This window comes from Ambystoma mexicanum, chromosome 5q (assembly GCF_040938575.1).
Source record: "Ambystoma mexicanum isolate Mex_15411 chromosome 5q, UKY_AmexF1_1, whole genome shotgun sequence".
In the NCBI taxonomy this organism is placed as follows: Eukaryota; Metazoa; Chordata; class Amphibia; order Caudata; family Ambystomatidae; genus Ambystoma; species Ambystoma mexicanum.
In genome coordinates, this window is record NC_090933.1 from 96,743,209 (window position 1) to 96,767,505 (window position 24,297).

General features: G+C 45.3%; 1 protein-coding gene across 2 annotated transcripts in view; it reads left to right on the forward strand.

Moving 5' to 3' along the window:
• SLC9A3 (solute carrier family 9 member A3) overlaps positions 1–24,297 on the forward strand; it is a 274,506-nt gene that overhangs the window by 239,369 nt on the left and 10,840 nt on the right. For both annotated transcript variants that reach the window (XM_069620592.1, XM_069620593.1), the window contains exons 12-15: positions 3,954–4,083; positions 6,546–6,722; positions 10,059–10,140; positions 23,638–23,745. In XM_069620592.1, the coding sequence (XP_069476693.1) occupies positions 3,954–4,083; positions 6,546–6,722; positions 10,059–10,140; positions 23,638–23,745 (497 nt within the window). The remainder of the gene's footprint in view (positions 1–3,953; positions 4,084–6,545; positions 6,723–10,058; positions 10,141–23,637; positions 23,746–24,297) is intronic.

The following is a 24,297-nucleotide window of genomic DNA, read 5'->3' on the forward strand; positions in this document are numbered from 1 at the left end:
GCTGATGGAGAGATCAGAGTGTGAAAGGCAGCTCCCTGAGCAGAATCGCAGGCGCCACTGAGTCACTTGTTCAAAGAGCTGACTGCCTTTTCTGATTCTTTTCTTCTGAACTAACTTTCGCTGCAAAGACATCCATGCTACTGTGCTTCCTTTATGGCGCTGCTGGCGTTTAATGAAAGAGGGCGGGAATATATATGCATGTTACTGCTTAGTTTACACCCCAGTAGTCGGGGCGTGCAAGGACTTTTCTAATAGAAAGCTTAAGATGTGTGCACAGCACATCGCAATCAGGGGTGGACTGGCCTATAGGGAACTCTGGAAATTTCCCGGTGGGCCTCTGCACCCTGGGCTTCTTTTGTGTGGTATTTCCACATTTTTCCATATGAAAAGGATTGGGCTTGCTGAAAATGTGTCATATGGGGCCACTTTGAACTTTATTTCCAGGGCCTCTTTTGGTCCCCAGTAATTATTTCCAGGGCCTCTTTTAGTTCCCAGTCCAGCCCTGATCGCAATCTCCTCATTGGTGTGCTTTCCGCAGAATCTACGTACACAGGAAAACTGTGAGATCTCTTGCATCAGAGCAACCAAAACAGAAAGTATTAAAAGGACTGATTTTATGATCATTGATCCTGTACCGCCCCTTCCATGCGCCCCCTTCGAGATCTCCGTTTTCAAGCATGTACCTCTAGGTGGTGTTATTTACATATATTAAACACAATGCACAAATGCACATAACCATGTAGTGAAAAATAAAATCCTAAAATGTGCAAAATGTGCAAAACCCAGAGAGAGGATATCTGGGTAAGTTCCCACGTTCGTGGATAGCATCAGTCGCACCAACGGCACTCAATTTTCCTTGCTCACATTCCTTTCTTCTGGCAAAGTCTTTAAGCATTATATTAGTAAAATACTACCCACATGGAGTCAGGAAATAACTGATCCATTTACCATTTCAAGCACAGTATTGCAGCGTTCCAGGCACATTATTACAGCATTCCAGGGCACATTATTACAGCGTTCCAGGCACAGTATGACAGCGTTCCAGGCACATTATTACAGCGTTCCAGGCACAGTATGACAGCGTTCCAGACACAGTATTACAGCGTTCCAGGCACAGTATGACATTGTTCCAGGCACAGTATTACAGCGTTCCAGGCACAGTATGACATCGTTCCAGACACAGTATTACAGCGTTCCAGGCACATTATTACAGCGTTCCAGGCACAGTATGACAGCGTTCCAGGCACATTATTACAGCGTTCCAGGCACAGTATGACAGCGTTCCAGACACAGTATTACAGCGTTCCAGGCACAGTATGACATCGTTCCAGGCACAGTATTACAGCGTTCCAGGCACAGTATGACATCGTTCCAGACACAGTATTACAGCGTTCCAGGCACAGTATTACAGCATTCCAGGCACAGTATGACAGCGTTCCAGACACAGTATTACAGCATTCCAGGGACAGTATAACAGCGTTTGGATTGGAAAAATACTACGTAGGCCAATTTGGAATAACACAAAAGAAAATCTTGACACACGTGTCCTCCTCGTTAGAGCTAGTTAGAGGATCAAACGATGTCCAGACAGGATCTGGGCTCCCACTACTCATAACAATGCTCAGAAGCAAAGGATGGTACAAAAAAATATGCAAAAATACGAGAGGAACTCTGGGTAAGTTCCCTTTTTAGGTGGAGTGCATCCCAAGTGTGATTTATCGATGACCCCCTCCAGCACCGGATTTTGCTCGCAAACATTTCTGTATCGTGGCAAAATCTTTATGCATTAGATCAGTAAAATACTACTCATGCTGACCTAACAAATGACGAAGCCTTTTACCATTTCCGGCACAGCATTGCAGCTTTTGGTTTGAAGAGATGCCATCCAAGCCAACCTGCAGTAGGCACAAGCCAATCCTGACAAGGGTTGCGCTGCCGTGCTTTGCTTTTCTGAGAGCTCCGCAGAGGAGCATAGCTGGCCCAGGCAGATGCTCAGCACCCGTTACTCCTGAAACAAAGAAAAGACCAGCAGCATAAGCTGGCACATACACTATGCAAGATCAGGAGGCGGACTCTGCGCACGCTCCCATTTTAGATGGCGGGCATCCCAAGGGAGCCTCAAGAAGCTGTTCTCCTCTGGCAAGCACTGTGAGTGAAAACAACTGACAGGAGTCGATGTTACCCTCGCCCGGGTTGAATTTATTTAACTTTACAACACTCCCTTTAAATATTAGGCAACTCTGATCCATTCAACAGTTTCAGAGAATCGTGTGAAGTAGTGTTGTTATTTGAGTCATGGTTCAATTTGTAGTGTGATGGGCTTTGCATTAGGTAACCTGTTGACTTTTTGTAGATAGTAACCTTAACTATTTCTTTACTAAGGTTTTCCACTGATTGACTTTAATTTTTCAAGTGTTTGACTTTGAGTGTGTTTTTATGTATGCGTGTGTGTGTGTCTGTTATTTGTCTGAGTTGTGGGTGTACTCTGTGGGCCCAATTCATGGAATATTTGCCTGGTTCATAGTGACTTTGCACTGCTGAAAAGTGACTTTGCACTGCTTACACAAACCCTTATTCATGGAACCGTGCAAAGTGTATTTTTGCAGTGCAAAGTCAGCGCATAGTCATTTTTGCAGTTCAAAAAGACTTTGCCTGGATTTTGCACGGCAAAAATACACTTTGCACAGTTCCATGAATCTGGCCCTGTGTGTTTCATTTCTGTTTGGTTTGAATGTAGTTTTTTCCATTTGCATGTCCCTTGCATGTTGTGTCTTCACTTTGATTCTTTGCGGAACGTTGCATATTGTGTGCTTAGTCATTCTGAGACATATGAATGTATTTGCGTCTTGATGTCACCCATGTTCCATGCTTTTTGCATGTACATGTTGCGCTTACTCACATATTCAGCATGTAGTGTGTATGTGTATATTAGGATCACTCATGGTCATTGGGAAATGCATTTGCCTGTTGTGCTTACTGCCTTGTTTGCTGCTTACCTGCTTCTCTTCCTTTGCCCTTGTTCCTTTGCCTTCCCCAGTGCGCCCTTGACTCTGTGAGACTCACTTAGAATAGGACTAGACTTCTTAAGATTGGTTAAGCAGGGGTTAAATAAAGTTATACAAGTTGGTTTATGGTTTGCACAACTGTTTCAGAAGTTTCTACCACTTTTGATTTACTTCAAACGTGTTCTAAAGTATCGTTTATCCTTTTGCTATTGCATATATATATATTCTGTGTTTAATACTACGCTCTGATAGTTATTATCTTACGTAAAGGTTACAAGCTTTAGTGTATATGAAATAAATGCTTATTTTATATGACTTCTCCTTGAGCTAAGTGTATGCTCGGAGTACTTTGTGCCTCACTGCAGCCCTCATACCTCTTAGATGAAGCCTGGCTGCTCAGCCATAGCTACCAAACATTTGGGTAGTTCAGGCTAAACCTAAGGGATGTCCCCCTGTTCATCCAATCCCTAGCGGGCCCCTCAGCCTATAACCCTTCTGAGGTGGATAAACAAAATGCCATTGAGTTGAGTAATACAAGCTTTACATTTACTTTAGATCATCAAATGTTTGCCTGTTGTTGTCTAAAGTGTGAGCAAATACAGGGATCTGTAGTCGTTGGCTCTCTAGATGTTTTGGACTTCAACTACCATCAGCTCTTGAGAGAGTATTCCATGGTGAGGGATCATGGGAGTTGTAAATTACAGACTTTTGAAGCAGGAAACTTTACCACATTGTGGTGATCTGCCTCAAAAATGGGGGCACTTTTTCTTCCCGAACGCTGACATTATATGAGTAAAATCGAAAAGGCAAAACATAAAGAGGACTCCGAAAATTGTAGCACCGATAATCACGTGTTCATGTTTACTATCTTTCATGCAAGGCAAATAATAACATATCTGCTTTCTTGGCATTCAGTAAATAACGCCACTGTTCTACTCTTTGTTATAGGAGGGAAAATGCTAGTGCTGTGTGTCTGGACATGCACGCCCTGGAGCAAAGGAGAAAGAGCCTGCGAGATAAGGAGGACACGGTCACGCACCGCACGCTGCAGCAGTGCCTTTATAAGCCCCGGCAGCAGGTATAATGGCTTCTACTGCTTATTATCAAAATGCCAAAACACCATGGGCCTCATTACACGGTAGGCGGTAAGGGTTAACGGTCACCGGTAATGGTACCGGTGACCGTTAACCCTTACCGCCTTACTATGAGGTCCCTTAGCGGGTTGGTACTTTAACGCCTGCTTTTAGCAGGCGTTAAAAACCAACCCGCTAAGGGACCTTGGTGCTAATTACGGCACCGCAAATTTGCGGTACCGTAATTAGCACCTTCCCCATTCCCATTATGCCTATGGGGCAAAAATGGGAATGGGGAAGGGCAATGGTGGAAGGGGGAATTACCGCCCCGCCAACCTTGGAATAGGGCGGTAATTCCCCTTTCCACCAAGGCGGTGCCGGTATTTTACCGGCACGAACCATGGCGCTAATAGCACCTTGGTCCACCGCCTAGCGTGTAATGAGGCCCCATGTATCGTGTTCAACATGTGTGATGATTTTAGCCATTTAGAATATGATGAGGCATTTTTTTTAAACACACCTTCTCCAACTAGACTTTTCAAAGACTCCCAATTAATGTCCCAGATTTGGTGTGGTAACTCATTTAATATGCATTTGGATCATCACTGTAAAAGAAGCACCCACACAAAATGTAATGTCAGACGGGTTAGCAGTGTTGCTTAAATGCTGCACCGTGAATTCGGATCATTTCGTGTTTGAGTTGATTGTGATGAAGCAAGCGTGGCAATATGTCTTGGACGTGTAGCAGTCACGTTCGACCATGGCTGAAACCCCCACCCAATCTAAAAAAAAACACAACCCCCACGCAATCCCCTTATATTATTTATTACCCCAAACCTACCCCACACATATATAAAAGAACCAAAATAAAGGTAGAGGTCAATTGTGAGAACATCAATTAGGACCACTGTTATTAGGTCAATTAGGACAAAAGGTCAATTTGAAAAGGTCAATTTGGGTAATACCTCCACATGAGGGAGTGGAGTGAATCTGTAACCAGCTGAGTCAGGCCTATGTTTTCCAAGGTCTATATTATTTCTTGGCTGTGAGGGATCATCCACCCACATAGTCAGTCCTCTAGGGATGAATGAATGCTTGGATAAAGCAAGAGCGTGTTGAACTAAGTTGGCCATCTCCTTGGGGAAGGAGGTTAGACTCTTATTCTGCAAGAGACTATACTAATGCACAAGCAAAGGAGTTTATCTTTCATTGAGACACATTTTATGGTGAGGTTTTAAATTGAAACTGAGCGTGCTTCTTTCATGGAGTAAGTAGATGGCAGCAGGACGGCTAGGAATGGGCTGGTCACATCCGAGAGCCAAGAAGAGGAGGAAAGTATCACAAATGAGAACATGGCTGGTAGATGCATTTCTGATGGCAGATCCAACGCTGAGAAGAGATTCCACGAGTGGAGGAAGGGACTCAGTCATTCAAGGAGCGGTGCATTAAGACAGCTGAAGAACATTGCTTCTTCCTGGCACACACAAGTGCATTCAACCTCTCACAACCTTGCTGCAGTTCCATGAGCTATGCAAATGTTGGCATCCATGTTAGTCCCTGCTTTCTTTTATTCATTTAGGTCCATGCATGCTCTAACAGGGTGTTTAAGCGATGTGAACTAGCTGCAGGTAAGCTCGCCCAGGGTGTACCTCCCCAGCCTAGCGCTGTGCTTCTTGGCATATTTTAAGTTTCTGACCACCCAGACTCTGCAAGAGGCATGCATCTGCCAGGCCCAGGCACTTCTGGCTGGTAGCTATTCTGCACTGCAAGGCAGACCACCAGGTCTACCAGGAGGTGCAGTTGTGCCATCACCTTGGTATCAATGGAGGCATTCCCAACCTGCTTCCCTCCCTAAGTTAGGAAGGGCAGGGGCCCGCAATCTGCAGCTCACAAGATGCTTTGGACTACGAGTCCCATGGTCCCTCACCATTGGCTGTGCTGGCTGGGGCTGATAGGAGCTGTTGTCCAAAACATCTGGTGAGCCATATGTTGCATACCCTGGTTTAGGGAGTGGAGCTGTAAGTGGACTTTGGCCAGCACTAGGTGCGGCCTCTTCTAACCACTAAAATGGGCAGTGGTTCTTGCAGGCCAGTTTAGAGGTGGCACCAGAGGGGTCAGAGGTGACACTTCCATGAGCAGAACTGGCTGAATCTATTCCTCTTAATGTGAAAGACATGGCATTCAGAAGGAGAACTCTTCCCACCACAAACAAAATAACCCCATATTTCACGAGCTTCTGCACAAGAGGCTTTCGAACATGGCAGCGGGTGACATGGAGATATTGAAATCACAGTGACTCTTAGGAAAGGAAGACTCTATACTGCAACCAGAAATGTCGCCATCTGGTCAGCATAAGAGCTAGAACCCGCGGAGCTGTGCTGGAGCACACCAGGCAGTGTGTCACAATCCCTCAAGTGACATATGTTTTCTTTCCAGCTTTCAACATGGCTTCTTTTCCTCTTTGCAGTACAAACATCTCTACAGCCGCCATGAACTGTCGCAAAGCGAAGAAGACAAGCAGAACAAGGAGATCTTCCAGAGAACAATGAGGAAGCGCTTGGAATCCTTCAAGACCACAAAGCTTGGAATAAACCACTCGAAAAAGAACAACAAAAACTATAAAAGAGGTCGCGGACAAAAGAGGGTAAGAAGAAAGTGTCAAGTAAAAACATTTAAAATAATCAGAAATGCGCGTACAATTTAAGAAGTTAATGCAGTAAAGTCTGAATCTGATGTCATGTGATGTGGTTATTGAGTAGAACCCAACCTTGCAACTGACAACATTCTATGAATGCTGCATGTCATTTCTCCTTGTTACATTTAGGATAGAAATGTCAAAACTTTAAACACATAATGGCTCACTAGAAAAATAAGCGTTAAGTACACAGAGGGACCACTGTACTCCCCTCAGCCTGGTGCATTTTTTGCTCAGTGCATTTTTTGCTCATTTGCACTAGAAAGTGCAAAAGAAGAATTAAACTTGCTGAAAACAGATGAACACACTTGTGTTGCACTCTGTAGTGCAGAAAGCGTAAATTCCGCCGGCAGGTTTAGCTTGTGGGGGGCATTTACAATAGATCCCTTTGAAATCCAGCAGGTGCTAAAAATAGGCATATTCAAAAGGAATCCAATGGTTTTCTGCTAACATCAATATCACATGCTGGGGGAAAACCCTTCGGTTTTGATGAGTGGAGTGTGGCGGGCAGGAAGAAACAGAACTTCTGTTCCGTACCACAGCTCACCTGCCAAAACTTAGAAACAGACCCAGCGTGTTAAAACAGGTGCAGAACCTGGGGCACAACATGTGCACCCGGCATGTCCATCAATTTTAACATGGCAGGGTCTTGGGGAAACAAGACCCCTAGCATACTAGTAGACAGGTGGTTCAACCCTCTCATTGCATGCATATATAGTCCCTAAAATAGTGATCTCATATCTCGTTTAGCCACAAGCCGGATCTACATGTCCCCATTGTAGTGATTAATAAGTCCTGTTCCGTCCTACCCATGTGTTCCAAGTCTCCTGGACTGCCAGGTGAAACCTTTATTTTTGTCCTGGCACTCTGGGCCCCCATTGGCAGGGACATTCCGAACCTCCTCTAATCTAAAACGATTCCATTCAGCACCTCCTCCCTTAACGACCTTCTGCATTCCAAACCGCCTATAATCTGCAACTATCTCAGCAGCTCCTGCTTTAACGACTTTCTGCATTCCGAACTTTCTCTAATCTGTACTATTCCATTCAGCACCTCCTCCCTTAACGACCTTCTACAATTTCGAGCCTCTTCTAATCTGGCTACCTCCTCTAATATGAAACTATTCCATTAAGCACCTCCTCTCTTAAGCACCTTCTGCATTCCGAACCTACTCTAATCTGAAACTATTCCATTCAGCACCTCCTTCCTTAATGAACTTCTGCATTCCGAGCCTCCTCTAATCTGAAACTATTCCATTAAGCACCTCCTCTCTTAAGCACCTTCTGCATTCCGAACCTACTCTAATCTGAAACTATTCAATTCAGCACCTCTTCCCTTAACGACCTTCTGAATTCCAAACCTCCTCTAATCTGAAACTATTCCATATCCACCTCCTCCCTTAACAACCTTCTGGCCCTCTTCCTGCTCCTACCTGCAAGGCTAAAAACCTCAGGGTCATCTTCGACTCCACTCCTCTCCTCCTCTCCTCACATCTCACATCTCTGACGTCTCTAAGAAGTCACACTACCAACTGCACCTCTTCAGAGGTATTCTTCCTTTCCTCTCCTTCCCCCAGAAGCTCACTGTCTCCAGAGCTCTGGTTCTCTCTAAGCTGGACTAAAGCAACAGCCTCTTTCTAAATCTGCCTGCTTTTACTCTCCACCCTCTGCTACTTATCCAGAACAGGACTGCAAGACTTGTCCTTGGCCTCAAGCCCAGGGATCATATCTCTCCAGGACTGAAATCTCTGCATTGGCTTGCAGTGGCTTCTAGGATTAAGTTCAAAAGCCTCTGCATCGTCCACAAGGCCTTCTGGGGCCTAGGGCCGCAATACCTTCAACTATCTCTTCCTAAATATCTTCCTTCTCAAGCTCTTTGCTCATCTGCTTCCAACTCCCTCAGGGTCAGTCGCTTCTCCAAGCAACAAGTTGGTGGTAGATCTCTTTCTTCGGCTAGTGCCTCCCTCTGGAACAGCCTCCCTGCCTCCCTTAAACTTGAGGAGAACCATCTCTGGTTCTGGAAGCACCTCAAAACCTTTCTCTTTGATTCTGCTTTTTCTCCTCCTCTCCCCTGCTGACCTCCTGGCTGTAACCGGAACTGCACTGCCTACCTGGACACCCGCTGATCTTGGGCTCAGGTCCCTCCTCCACCAGCGGCACACACCTGCACTGCCCACCTGGCAACCCCTGCACTTGGGGACTGTTTCTGTATCCCTACAGTCCCCGACCATGACACCTGATGTCTGCACTTACCCATGCACTTGCCACTTGCTAGCCATTACTCACTTATTGTTATTATCTATTCTCATTTCCTGCACTCTCCCTGCCCCTTCCCGCGCGTTTGCGCGATCTGAATGACACCTGGCCTAGTAAGATTGTTGTCTGTCCTCCCTTTGTTCCCCTCCCTTGCCCCGTCGCGCCTATAAATGCCATATGATATCATATCATTCCGAACCTCCTCTAATCTGAAACTATTCCCTTCAGCACCTCCTCCCTTAAGGACTTTCTGTAGTCCGAAACTCCTAATTTCTGGACCTCCTCAACTCCAAACTTTCTACATTCAGAAGCTTTTGTGATCAGGCACACCCTGGTTCTAAAACACCTCCATTTATAACCTCCTTCTGTCCAAAACTCTTAAATGTCGATGCTCCTCCGTTTTGAACCAGCATACGTACATATCCTCAAGTGTTCTGAAACTTCTCCATTCATCACCTCCTCCATTCAGAACCTCATCATTCCCGAACTTTCTCCATTTCGGGTCTTCTGCGTTCATAACTTTACGTAATCAAAAAAGCCTTTGTTCTAAAACGCCTCCATCCAGAACCTTCCATATTTCCAAATCTCGTCCATTCAAAGGATGAGACATTAATAAACCCAGTTGTGTGTATGGCGTGTGTCACACACATTTAGGAACAACTGCACAGCTCAGAACACTTTACTATGGAACAACCTCCGGCCAAATATTCACCAGCCCAGCCCGTCCTCCATTTCCGGAAAAAACAGACCTGTGCTCCCAAGAATTCAACTAGGCTCTACCTGCAGTGGGCGACTAGATCATTTCCGTACTTCACACATGACGCCATAAACTTACACCACAAAACATCGTATCGTCTCCCAGCAATTTACAACCATGGTTTTGGGGATTGCTAAATGTCGAATAACAAATATATTCAAATTGAACACACTGTCTACTAACCGGTTGTATGTAAAGTTGCCTTTGCGTGCACTGTTTGCATGTACGTGTTAGGCTGAAATACTTACAACTTGTGTTGTTGAATTTTTGCAGAGAAGCAGCCAAATGAACATAATCCCAAACGGCAACATAACCTATGGCAATGCAGCGGAGGACTACAATTTCAGTGTAAAAGGTAATCCAAAATTGTCATTATGCATTTTCCCGATAAATGATCCAGTAGCACCCTCTGCTGGCTCGAAATAGTGTTGTCCAAACTATTGCGCGGTACCTGTCGGGGAAAAGAAGTGATCATGCAGTAAGAATAATCACAATAATACTTTGATACTTATATAATAATTTCATATTTATATAGCGCTTTCATCCAAAGCGTGTTACATAGCATACATTGACATGCGTTATTATTAATACTCAATCGAAATTGGTACCTTGTCTGAGCAGTTCTCTGCTTGCTAGACTATGGACATTTAAAGTTGTGTGCATGCAAATCACCCAGGTGCGATAGCGAAAAAAAATGCATGCAAAACTGTACATTTTAATATGCAGTTGTCCATTCAGCATTCAAGAGCCGCGAATGTGAATGGTCATACGTGGAATAATTACAATGCCTCAAATCATGCCACATTGTTCCTGGTATTGCCAGACCTAGTTCATTTGGAATCCAAGTACATTTTACCATGACTAAAAATGCCCGCATTATTTACTGTTAGGTCTACTCTTATTTTTCACAGTCCAATATTCATTATTGCTGTGCAACCAGGACAGACATTTCTGTGTTAACAGTTTATTATCCTTGCTCCACGTCTATTTGTATCCACCCCCATAGGCCACTCACTTCCTCAACACATCCTGTACATTTTTCCAAACTGACAGATCAATATCTGGAGCTGGGACAGGGAGGGGATGGGGCGAGGACTGTGACGATGAAGATTAGGACTCAGAGTAATAAAGATTACAGGAAGGTAATCCTGGCATTACCCTTCTCATTCTTATAGCCAGTGAGGCTACACAAGCCACCAGATTTGTATACAATACTAATAAATAACATACTCCAAAGGCCAACCCACATTAAATAGAAACCAACAAGTATACACGATGCTCAGGAGCAGGCAGCCAGGGGAACACCCGCCCCCAGATTTCACATTTGGATCAATGTTCAGTTTGCAGTGCAGTACAAATGTAGAGGGAGAAGTCCATGTGGCAGGTGTAGAGATCTGCCAGAAACTGAAGCGCCCTTGCCAGCTGCCCAGAAGGTTGCCACTCCCCCGGTGAACCAACCCAGAGCACGAAAGGGCAAAGGAACTAGTTGTCTTTTCCTATTCTGCAGCAATGCACTCTCTGATCCATCTGCTAAGAGTCAGAGTGGAGGGCTTGATGCCTTTGTGGCCAGGGCCATGTAGGATTAATAATACCTGTAATCTTCCATAAAGAGCTGTGCTGTCTCGATAGATACCCACAATCCTGCTTACATCCAGGAGACACCCGAGGTTGTACTTGTCAAAAGTGGAGAGCATCATTTCTTTATTATCCAAGTGAAAGTGAGATGCCCCTTTTGGGATCAAGGTGGGAGATGGTTACCATGGCACCATCAGTGAAAAACCTCACGTAAGGTTCAGTGCAAAGTGGCGTTACGGCAAGCCGAATACTGAACTTCTGACAGTGGTTGGAAGGAGTCCTCCTTCGACATTTGAAGTCCCAAAGGGGGATGCCACAGAGAGCAGAGTTCTAACTCGGGGACTTGACAAAATATAGTCCATCACGAGATGCCACGCTTATGCCACCCTCCTCTTGACAGCACTCCCCGGATCCCCAGAAGTTCCTAATGGCTGCTAGTTGAGCTCCCTTTGTGGAATCCATCGGCCAAGAGTTGCAGGATTTCTATTGGACAGGAGGAAGGTCCAGAGAAGAGCACCATATTTGGAGTGGACGAAGGGCCACGTTGGGGGTTTCAGTGCATATGAGAACCTGAATTTCTGGATTGCTTTTTCTAACGAGTCCAGAAGAGCTTTGGCATTTACGCCCTCCCCACCTTTCAGCTTCCAGCCTGTGAGCGCTATCCTGCCTAAGGTAGCAAGTCGTCTCAGGAGGGATGGGGTTATCAGGACCAATAATTCCCTGGAGATCTGCATGGACCGGAGTGGAAGAATTCCTGGGCCACCTTGAGAGCGATGAGTATTACTAGTGCCCTCTCCCTCCTGGTCATGGCCAGAGTGCTCAGAAGCAGGGGAATCAGTGGGCACTAGGATAAGAGGCCCTTTGGCCTACGGAGAAACCTGGCCCCGGGGTCCCTAACTCGAGAACAATACATAGGTAGTTAAGCATTGTGGTCTGAGGCAAACATGTCTATCCAGGGCGGACACTGTGTGAGATCTCATGGGCTAATGAATGGTCCTGGGGCGGGGTAGAGGGGGTCTCCTGATGGAGTCTGCAATGGTGTCCTCCTTACCTGGAATGTAAGTTGCATGCAATGATACAAGTACATGTCTCCGGAGGATAGCTCAGGGGCAACATGCTCACCTTGGAAGCAAGATGACGTGGAGTAACACAGGTATGATCATGGTTTCGGGCTTTGAAACCTCTGGGTATTAAGTGCACTATAAATAACCAATTATATATAGTCTTATTTTTGCCCCGCAGCCAATGACGTGGGCCAGATCCTCAAAGGATATGATCACCCTTGGAGGTTCATGCTGCATTTGGCAACTAGGTTGCCTGCCCTCACTGAAACCTTGTGGTTGGTAATGCTGGCTTTGAAGTGGCTAAAGGCTTGATAAATGGCCCTTCGATCCAGATGAGTTCCTGCATTCACAATGAGGCCATAGTTGTTGAACTGACAGCGAGTTGAGTGTCGATCCCCAGTGCTTCAGACTGCTGTCCGTTGTGATTACTGACACGTCCGGGGGAGAATGTGGGATACCTTTGAATAGGTGTTTGCCCACCATTCACTTTGGCAAATGTGTTGACATGTGCTGGGGGAATGGAACGATGGATTAGTATTCTACTGAGTCTGGGACCTGCCCAATGTTTAAGGACATGACCAGTCAGCTGTTTCAGATTTACCCTTGACTATGTAATGTGAACACTGAAGCCATCACGTCCACTCGGACTTGTCACTGCAAACAGGGACTTGGGGCTGAAATCAGCCATGTTAGTGCAATGTGTCGGATTCTGCCCCCAACAGTTCCACTTCCAGGCAGGATCACAATGATAGTTAGGATTGTTGCGGGTAGGTTTAGGGTCTGTGCTGGGCATTGCCAGTGTAGAGACCCCTCTAGCTATGGCACTGCCCCATGAGGGAGTTTAAGATGACTGAAAAGAGAATAGTTTGGCTATGCATTATTTGACTGGTTGTGCTCTCTAAGAAGATGCAGACGGGCTAAGACGCTTTGGAATTGCAAATGTTCTGTATTCAGCTGCATCTTTAAGCAAGCCGCTGAGTTGAGAGACAAACCATTTTTGACACCCCTGTCCCCTGTGAATGGGAGGTGCTGCATCAACGTCCAGAGCCTGTGTGCTAACAGAGTAACTCATTCTGCTCAAGAAGAACCATCAACTAAAGTGACAACGTTGTCCTACAATAAAATTGTATCCCTAGTAGACCTATACTGACTAATGTAAGGTTCCTTGTATTAGAGTAAGCGTTGCCTTGTCAAATTGCATGTTGAGTGTATCAATATAACACCTCCACTGACTGGACGTTTCGGCAGTTTTTCTGTTATGCCGCCTTCTTCAGGACCATCAGTGACACTTTATTTTTATACCAATTGTTTGTCATGTGTTGTATACAAGTCACTATGAAGAATGCATAATTTAGATAAATCACATTTTGTCAAATTTAGAAGAAAACAAATGATGAAGTAAAATAATAGCAATATAAGAAAATTAAATAAGATACATTTGACTCTGACTGCCTTCTAGGTTGAATTAGCATTAAGATGCCATTGTTTGATGTAAAGGTTTCATAAAAAATGTATGCATGTCAGGAACGCCTCCAGGATATTGCAGCAGGAAATGTAAAATATTGCCTTGCACACTGCCTCTTTCCTGCAGTTTGCCAATCTCACACCCTTCGGTCAAAAGATGTGCTGCAAACATGCTGCATTTATGCCACAACATTTTACATTTCCTCAGTGGTGGAGACAGCTTTTGGTGCCAGGGGAGTTGGATAATAGGAAACCAGTGGGAGGCTGGGAGTGGGGCAGGGGCGCATTGGGCACCAAGGAAGAACCTCCTTGCTCTGCCACTGCATCTACTCTCTTCTAATGTGGAACAAAATGTGGATGCTTCAGCTTTCAATGAATTGCAAGGGATGTCTGATAGGAACGCCACCTGGATAATTGCCAGTCTATCTGAACAACTAGACCCAGCATCTACCACATGTCCTGTCCAAATTGAATTAAAATCCTCGAGTAGAGACTGGGTCTATCTATGCATGTTTTATGCGTCACTGGTCTTAGTGCAAAACTGAGGAAAGAGTGAAGGGACGTTTTCCGCTTGGCGATCCACAGCATCAAATGGAGAGGAATTCTAAAATATGACCACAGTTTTTGTGGAAAATCAGGGGAGCACAGGCATCAAGCCCGAGGACATTTGGAAAATGTTCTTGAAATGTTTGCTCTGGATAAAGGCTGAAGAGGGACTGTGGCATTTCTGCCTTGTCTGGTTCCTTGAATTCCTATATGATGATGGATTGGTGTACGGTCTATATTTCGAAATGATTTTTCTCTAGTCCTTTTTCACCGAAATATTTTTTATTGAAACTCTTTTATGTCGAAATAATTATATTTCGAATTATTATTATATACCGAATAAATTCTGTCACACTGTAGAGGACTTGCCCTCATGATCTGCAACGGACAGCCTTGTACTGATGACACAAGCATCTGCTCTTTAGCGTACTATGGGCAAAGTGAGTGTATCTTCGGGCAATACACGGCACAGCGGGTGGGGAGTTGGGCTTATGACTGGCCCATTGCCCGACCTTCTTCTGTGCAGTACACTATAGCGCGTGCACCCTTGTGGCCGAGGAATATATGTGGTGACAACATTATTTCCCATGCCTATCATACGAGGTAATGTAACAGCTAAATGGCCCACCACTGAGACAAAAGTGTTCCAGCCTTGCTCGTTAACCATCTTACGTGATTCCCGGCACTACAGCACCTTTACTGGCGCTTCGGGTTGCTTCCTTGCCAACCTTCAGGTTGAGCGCTACCTCAAACATGGACACCTCATTTCTCTCCGCATAGCAGATCTGTTTCATGTCCAGCTCCGAGCAGCGGCAGTCGCTCCTGAAATCCAAGACAATCCACCAACATTGAAGCGCTCCAGGCAGCCGGGCGGCATTCCTGATGTTACGCGGGGAATCAATACGCACACACGTTTGAAAGCATACATGTATTTATCTGGAATTGTGCTATTGTAGAAGCATTCCAAGCATGCATGTCCTGCTGGAGAATCATCAGTGTTTAAATAAACAGTATGCGTTACCTGCATCGGTTCCAGTGAAAGTTCGATTTTTGGGTTTTTCGGTGAACGTGTTTTCGCTTTGTGTATTGGAATTCGGTAAATTAATTTTTGATAAAAACATTTCGGTAAAACATGCTTTCAATGTATAATTTCCGAAATAAAGACATGTAACCGATGGATTTTGTATTCTGTATAAATATAATATGAGTTGCCGCACAGAAATACCATCTGATGGTGAAGATTGCTGCCAATTTTCAAGGCTCAGATTAGTACATAGAAACGTGAGAACCTCTTCTAGACCCTCTCTTGCTTGACACATTTGCCCAGGGATTCCTGCGGGCATCTTCCCGCTCATCCTGTCGCTCGTCTTGGACCTTTTTTCATTTAATAATTGGTCCCTCTGCCTGGGCCTCCAGTCTGTTCAGTACCAGTGCTGGCCCCAGGTCTGCAAGCACCCTGTGCAACATTTGTGTGCTCCCCTCCCCTTGCTAGTATCAAGAACAAGTATCAGCCGAACAACAGGTATGACTTGTATGGAAAGCGACACATTAAAATTCATGGTTGTATCTAATCAAATGCCAATAAAAACATTTTAAAATAAATCAGCCGAACAACAGAAACTGAGCCCCCTGTTGTTGTTGTTGTAAAGTGTGTTTGAGGACCGCGCTCAGTGCAGGGTGATTCTTTAATAGGCGCTGTTTAAATGGCACTGAGCTGGAGGCAAGACGCCCTTCATTCGCGCCCCCGGGGGGCGCCCTTGTGCGGCTGCAAGCCGAGTGCACCTTGAGCCGGTGATGTTCAGTACACTTCCTATTGTGTTTGGCAGCAGTTCCTGGAATCGAGGTAGTGATAATCCAGTAATCAGAGGAGCTGGACTAATCGTACCGCAGGGAGGAGATGTGAATTGATCTGGAAAGGTGGCTGCAGGGATGGTGGGGGCGGCCACATCCGTGGGCTACAGGATTGATGTCTACTGGAGCTGGAGGCGCGGGCCCTGATATTTGATTAGGCTTCAGTGCATTTGCAGATATGTGCCTTTGCAAGTGTTTTAGTTGCGCTTGTTCCTTCTAAGCGGTGAAGAGGAGTCCTCAAGGTCTCGTCCCTTTTCTTCCATCCTTCCTCTCTGCCATAATAATATCTACACTTTGAGGATTCCCCTTGTAGCAAAATGCATTAAAAGACCCTGCAATAAAGTATGCAAAGCGTGCTTACTGGAAATACGTTTTAGCTTCATCTACATGGCACGCTGCTTTCACATACTGCAGGCCGGTTGCAAGCCGCAAAGCATTCTGGGATGCTCTTCTGTTCCATCCAGAAGCGTACGTCCACACAGAGCGCATTCATCCTCACATCATTCTATATTCCTCTGGTGCCGATTTTGAAGTGGGCGCATTAGCAGCATACGGTATACCCGCAAATTATAGCCCACTAGAGTCACCATTAGGGTCTTGGAAATGTTGGTAAAACTGGTAATCTCCCAAGTTTTACTGCCTAACCAGATTCCACTGTCAGAGGTATATACTTTTTTTGTGTTTCAATGAATACCACTACCTGTAAATGCATCTGGATTATAAGGGTGATTTTCCCGTGACAGTCTGATTATTTTGACTGATACCACATGAGGGTGAACTAAAAAGTGTATAATAGCCCTTCATTAAAAAAAAAAAGTTTTAACTCTACAGATGACAACTGCAAGCACTTCTCGTCAATACAAGAAAATACTCTTTTTATGGCAACATTGTAAGAAAGGGGTTCGGATTGACAAATTAATGTATTTTGAAAAATGTACAGGATTGGTGTGAACCACTACTGTACTTTATCGATTTCCACCTCCGCTTCCCTCAGACAACGGTCTGAAAGTTGCTCACTGATGCTTTTATTGATTGATTGTTTATTTATTATGCGCTTATACACAAGTGTTTCAAAGTGCAACCATGCAAGGGAGGGGAAGACATAGGGAAGACAGGACAAACGATCTTACTAGGCATGGTACATTCAGATTATGAAGGCGAACAGAAAAAGAAGTGCCTGGGAGGTGGGGTAATTGAGACCATGTGAGCCCAGTCCCGTCAGAACATGGGTTAAGTGCAGAGAGATACCACTCTCATGGGTCGTAACCGAAGTGCAGTAGTGCTGCGGCAAGTGCAAGGCCCAGGGGCAAGTGCAGGAGACTGGCGAGGGGAGCTTGGGACCTGTGAGACTCTGAAGGTACACCAGGCAGCCAGTCAGTGAAACTGAGCAGAGGTAGAGGAGAAAGAGCGAGAGAGCAGAAAGAGGTGGTTAGCAGGGGAGAGGGAGAGAGAAGGAGGAGGCAAAGAGGAAGGTCTTGAGGAATTTCCGGAACGTAAGGCGATCCGGTTCAAGACAGAGAGAGGCAGGAAGGTGGGGGAAGGTGAGAAAAGGTAGAATACCTCTGAGAAGGTGCACTTGGTACTGGGACTGTTAGAGATATCCGCGATTTGAGACGAGAAGGAGAGAGTGGAGTCGAAGATGACCCCCAGATTCTTTGCCTCGCAGGGCCAAGGGAAGTCGGACAGAGAGTAAGAGGGAAGGCAGGAGCAGGCGTCCCAATGAGGACAATTTCTGTCTTGATGGCATTGAGGCAGAGGTTGTTTGCAGCACACCATGACTGAATTGCAGACAGGCAGTCAGGTATGAGTGAGGAAGAGAAGGAGGCTGAGGGTAGCCTGAAGGAGAGCTATGTGTCATCCACGTAGCACTGAAAGTTGGAGGTGAAGGTGGCTATCATATGGGCCAGATGGACATGTAGCCATTGCAAAACCAGTGGGATAGGTTAGAACCCTGGGGGTTGCCACATGCTGAAAGAGTGACAGTAGAGAGAAGGGACCCAAGTTCCACTTGGGATGGGCAGTCGGAAAGGAAGGAGATTGACCATGCCAGAGCCTGACCTGTGATTCCCAGGGTGGGGTGTGGATGGCTGCTCCTTTGGGGGCAGTGGCTGTGTGGATGTTTCTCTGCTCCCCCACCACAGTATCCTTGTGTCTGTGTCTCCTGGCTCCTCAAACGGAAGACCACATTGTCACCAAAATATGGTAGCCTGGTTCCTGATGGAAATGACACGCTGGACTCTTGTTACTACATGAGTACTTTACTTCCAGTTTCACATATAAATCACGTTAGGCACACTACACAAACTGATCCATACACAAAACACCGGACCATCCACACCCTTAGCTCACTCTGCCATTCCCAGAACACTCACCCAGTGCTCCACTAACGTTCTACGTTAACATTCCATTCATGCATCCAAACATTCTGGCAGGCAGCTCACTATAAAATCCTTACCCTCTCACAGCTTTTCTCAGGCTGCAACACTAATTAGTACCCCAGTACCCTCCACTAAATGTTGATTGTCTGGCATCCTAATTCGTATAACCCCCTCCCCCACACACCCAAAGCATAGGTTCTGACCAGCCAGTAAGAGCCCTGGGGTCCACCTAAACCCTCACATACCTTTCAACCTGTTGAGTGGCCATGGTGGGTCTATGGAGGGGTTTGGGGCTTACCACGGGGGTGAAATGAGTCCAGAGAGGCTGACACCCGCCAAATGCTGGTGAGTTGAGAGGCATGCCTTTGCTTTTTTTCCGGCCCTAACTTTGTCACCATGCCATTGCCAGCCAGCACAGCCCCCCTCTTTGGGCCTATTGCCTAAATAATCTTCATTACACTTAAGTGCTGTAAACAGGAATTCGGAGTGGGAGGTTCGGTATAGTGTATTTATTCTACGAGTACAGAGAGGGGTTAAAAATGTTGCTTAATTTAAGGGACTTGATTTGTTGCCCGTTTTCTTGACTGACAACTTCCTATTTTAAAGTAAGGTCTATGACGTGGAAGAGAATAACTCGGTTTATTATTACATGCAATTAATATAAACACGTCTCCTCACTTTCTAAAACCATGCATATTTTCGAAAAATCAGGTTGATGATTTATTGTATAATCGGGAATTCGTTTTTGAAGCGAATCAACATTTTGTTCAGAGTGATATTCACAGTAATTTGTTTATGTCTACAAAATGACTTCCCGCCCAGTGGTACGTGTCCTGTTTCTAGAAGACCATAACAAACATAGACAATTGCAGCAAGTAGAAAGAAAACGCACACTTGTGCGCAATATCGAATATCGTAACGAATTTCTGTTGGCCACTAGATGGCACTGCGGGCACGCTGGAGACAGCTCAAAGTTAAAATGTGTCGATTTGTTTTATTTTTTTTTTTTTAAATAAATGCTTCCTCTCATGGTTGGGTGTTGTTGGTCCCGGAATTGAGGTCTAGAGGTAAGAAGCCATAAAGTCTTCGAAAAGCAATTAACTTTATAACTGCAGTTACCAAAAGCCTGTGAGAAATGCTTAGACATGAAGCACACAAGCGGAGAGGACCTAGTCCAGAGATTGTGGGCCCAATGCACAGGAGGGTTTTTATAATGGCGCAAACCCGTCGGAAAACGCTCTGTGAATCGAGCCCTATATACCTGGCTTGTTATGTTATGTTTTGGATATTTATAAAGCGCACGTTTGCCCGAAGGCATCATGGTGTTAACCGGCAAAAACGACGTGAAAAGGGAGAAGGATTAGAACAAAAAGCTTTTATGGGAACGATGAAAGGGCAGATGATCAGAGACGGCATGCAGAGAATGAGGGAAAGAGTTCCAGGCCTTGGCCGCAGCAACTGAAAAAGCGTGGTCGCCCATACGGGAAAATCTAAACTGGGGGACTTGAACCATAAGAGCAGACTGAGAACGAAGCAGACGAGACGGAACGTAGGGAAGAAACTTAGCCTGAAGGTACTGGGGGGCAGTGCAGAATGATTGGTGCATGGTTGGTGTTCTTTTGTAAGAGTGTAGTGGAGCTCAAAGGAAGTGATAGAATGCAACAGAGTGGTATATTCCAGCAGCTAAACTGCAAATTGCATTATGGGGCGACCAGATTCCCGCAATCTTGGAATTCTCTTTTATAGCTACCTACGACTGCAGCAATTCATCACTACCACCGCATCTGCTGCTGCTGGTATTAACCTCCTCAACATTCGGAATATGCGTGCTTTTCTTACTAACCACTCTACAAATACTCTAATCTCCCCTCTTGTGCTCAGCAAACTGGACTACTGCTGAAGCCTGCTCCTTGGCTCTCCTCTCTACTCCTGCCTCCCTCTAGAGAAAGTCCCCGACTTTGCTACCTGCAGTCTGTACAATCTACCTACATCCTCCCACACTTCTACCTACCAACAACATGCTACTTGGCTCTCCGTGCACAACTGCTCTCTTTTCAAGTTACTTCTTCGAGTCTACAAAGCTCTCAGTGGTCTTTCTCCTCAGCACCTGTCTGATTGTATCTCAATTTACTCACCATCTTGTTTCCTCCGACCCTCTTGTGCACTCAACCTCACTGTCCCATACCCTACCTCTGCCTCCTCTCGTTTCCATACTTTCCCCCCTACTCGCCCCGCTCCAGTGGAACCCACTGCCCATAACAATCAAAGCCAGCCAAACTGCGGCTCTCTGCAAAGCCCGGCTGAAACTTCACTTACTTGCTAAAGGGGGAGCTCCCCCTGCCCTCTCCCCATCCTCCCTACCTGACCCTACCACCACCTCCAGTGACGCTTAACAATGTCATTTTGTATATTTCAATATTACGTCTCTTTAGTTTGAAGCATGTGCCCTCTTAAGTCAATGTTTTGGTGCTGGCATTTGTATCACTTTTGTACACCTTCATAAACGGGCTCACCACTTGTTCTCATTTCGGGACCCTTGTAATGGCACCCTTTGTAGAATTTGCCTCCGCCATCTGTAAATGTGTTGTAAGTCATTTCTGATAGAAATTGACACCCCTGTTCTTCAAATAAATATAAATAATGAAATACAAATATCGCCTTGGAATTGGGCCCTCTGTTCCCTCGACCCTGTAGTTTGTTTTGTAATTTAGAAACCCTTGGCAGAATCCCACCTTTAACCGCAAGAAGAGTGTACGGCTCATTGCACAATGCCATTTTATATTACACTTATAAACCAAATAAACATTGTAACAGTTTGATCATTTTAGTTTAGCACTAAAGCCAATAAAGCTGCTAGCCCTGGATGGGCTCGAAGCCCCGGCGATTTAATTAACTGCCACATCCATAAAGTTATCGCACCACAGAGGCTGCTTGGGAAATGGTTGCATGGCCAGGCCTGGAATAGTAAACACTGCTAAAGCTCCTTTATTGAACATGTTTAGAGTTATAGCCATATCCGCACATTATCTAGGGGAGGGCTAGAATCCCCCGCCAACACACCATTTTCCGCTAATGAACATTCGTTATGGTTGTCCCTGCAAAACTGTAGTCCTACTTTTGTGTCAGTGTTCTGTCTCGGTTTGTTTATCTTGAAAATATGATCATTCTATAGTATCCCGACCACAATGTTTGATTTGAGCTATAGCCCCCGACCCTCTACCTGAAGATTCTGCTCTACAAACAACATCTAAGCAATCACTCTATTGAACCCTAATTCCCTTCATCAGGAGCGCCCACCTTCGCAGGTACCCCTACCTTAGGATGACAAGATGTCCCGGTTTTGCTGGGACTGTCCCGGAATTTGGAGCTCTGTCCCCCTTTGTCAAGATTATGTTTCCATTGGAAACTGCAGTGCTCCTGGTTTTTGGTAGTCAGTCTTCATGGCTGGTAGGCAGGAATGAACAATCTCGCACAGAAGAAATACTGCATTTTACAACTTAAGATAGTGTTAGTTTGTGATAAATGTATTATAATATGTGTTTATTTGAACAGTAACACTTAAACTCCCTTCTCCTCCAACCGCTACTGAAGTGTAGTGCCTTGACAGCCACTTTCAAGAGTTAGTCCTACCTTTATGTTAGTTGCCCTGTCCCATTTTTATTTTACTTTTTAAATCTGTTCACCCCGCCCCTACCTATCTCCCTTGCTACTCCCAGACCCTTACCTGCAACCCCTCCCCCCCCGGGTGTATCACTAATACCCAGCACTCTGTTGCTTCCCAACTAGGATCACACTTTATAAATCCTGTGCATACACACATATAACCCTAACCCTCTTATTTTGAATGGCGCTGATGTGGTGGAAAAGGCTGTCAGACTTTTCAACACATGCTCCCTGAAATGATGAAGGTGCATAGTGAACTATCGAAAGTATGGGAAACCTGTGCGGTCAAGTATTCGGCTCCCCTCTTACTGTCATCCTTTCAATGCATTCTGCCTGTTTTTCCTGAACAAGTAAAAAGCATGCTCAATCCGTTGAAATCAACAGACCAAAGACTGCCATCTTGTTTTCCATGATGGCTGCCATTGGGGAGCTACACAGTGTGCATCCCAGGTCAACTCAACACTGCATGTGCGCATTCAAATGCCGGAAGGTCGGGGTGGATCGCGGAGTCTGGCGACCCTCTCTGCCTGCATGCAGACAGTGGCTCCTCAGGTGATCACCACCCTGAGTAGAGATGTTGCTGAATCGCTGACAGAAGTGTGTGAAAGTGCACGCACAGTTGGTTGCACTCTTCCTGGTATAGACTAAGTGGCCCTGGAAATGCCTTTCAGAGTGACCCCATTTTACACAGTGCAAGCAAGCCCTCCCCTCTAAGGAGAGTTCAGGGTCTTCTCACACAAGAGAAATTGTAAACAATGGGCTGAAATAGTGAATTGTAAAGCATATTTGCCTCTTCTCTAAAAGGGGATTCAAATGTTGATCAACGTAAACAAAATTGGCCTATAGAATTTGTTAAGACTGAGGAAAAACATCACTGTAAACTTTAACAAATTCTTGACTTCTAAAGGATGTGGGGAATAAGCAAAGATGAAAGGAAGGGGGTGCATGAAAGACAGACTAAGAGGAGCGGAAATCCAGGGTACCCACACCATGGAGGCCCATGGTGCCGAGCCCCCCGGGGAATCTCCAGAGTTGCCTGTAGGCCATTACACACCTGCCTCTTCAGGCGACACATGCAGGCTTCTTAGGATAAGCCTTATCTGCTTGTTGGGTCTCTGGAGCCAATTCTGTGTTCTACTGACTGAGTCTGCGCCGATGCTTGGTCGGCTCCACAAGCTGACGCTTCTCTTCTGTCAACGTCATTTTTTGATTCATGCTCATGCAGTTCAATACCGTTACACCTTGCCTAGGTTTCTAACAGCAAAGTGCAATATGTTTACATGGGTTGTAATTTCTTGACTTTTATTTTAGAAATTGATTTTTCGGATCAAGAGGAGAACGCAGAGTACGACTACGCGGACGGGGGAATCGATTTCTTATTTGACGTCAGCAAGCAAGCTCTCACAGACAACACTTTTGGTATGAAAATATGGCGATGGTCACAATTGTCGGGGGCACACGTTGCCATGATATGCCTGAATGCAAGCGTAAATATTCATGCTCGGCGAATGGAGACAGATGTACCCCAAAAACTAAAGTTTTTTTCTAACAACTCTGCGGTTTAATAGTACAGTGCAAAGTGCAAATGTGCTATTAATATCGCCCTCTCTGGTTACATGTCTTCATAACAAAACATTTTATGTAGAATGCACTTATACCGAAAATTTTACAACAAAAAACATAACGCAAATTTCTTTGTTATTTTGTTTTTTTGGGGGAGCAAGAAACATTTCCAACCTGACTTCTAGCCAGTAGATCCACACTCTTTTCAGCTGAGTTGGCATCTTTTGCATCACATTAAATGCATCTTTTATATTTTAACAGGTAACAGGGGGATTTTCGAGTTCTACTTGTCTAAAATAATGTTTTATATAATCACTGCCAGAAGCCAGTTTGTACCATGGGCTTTTCTGGAACTGTCCCTGTGCTCCTTTCTAGCATGGCACCATCCCGTTGCCAAGCGTTTTAATA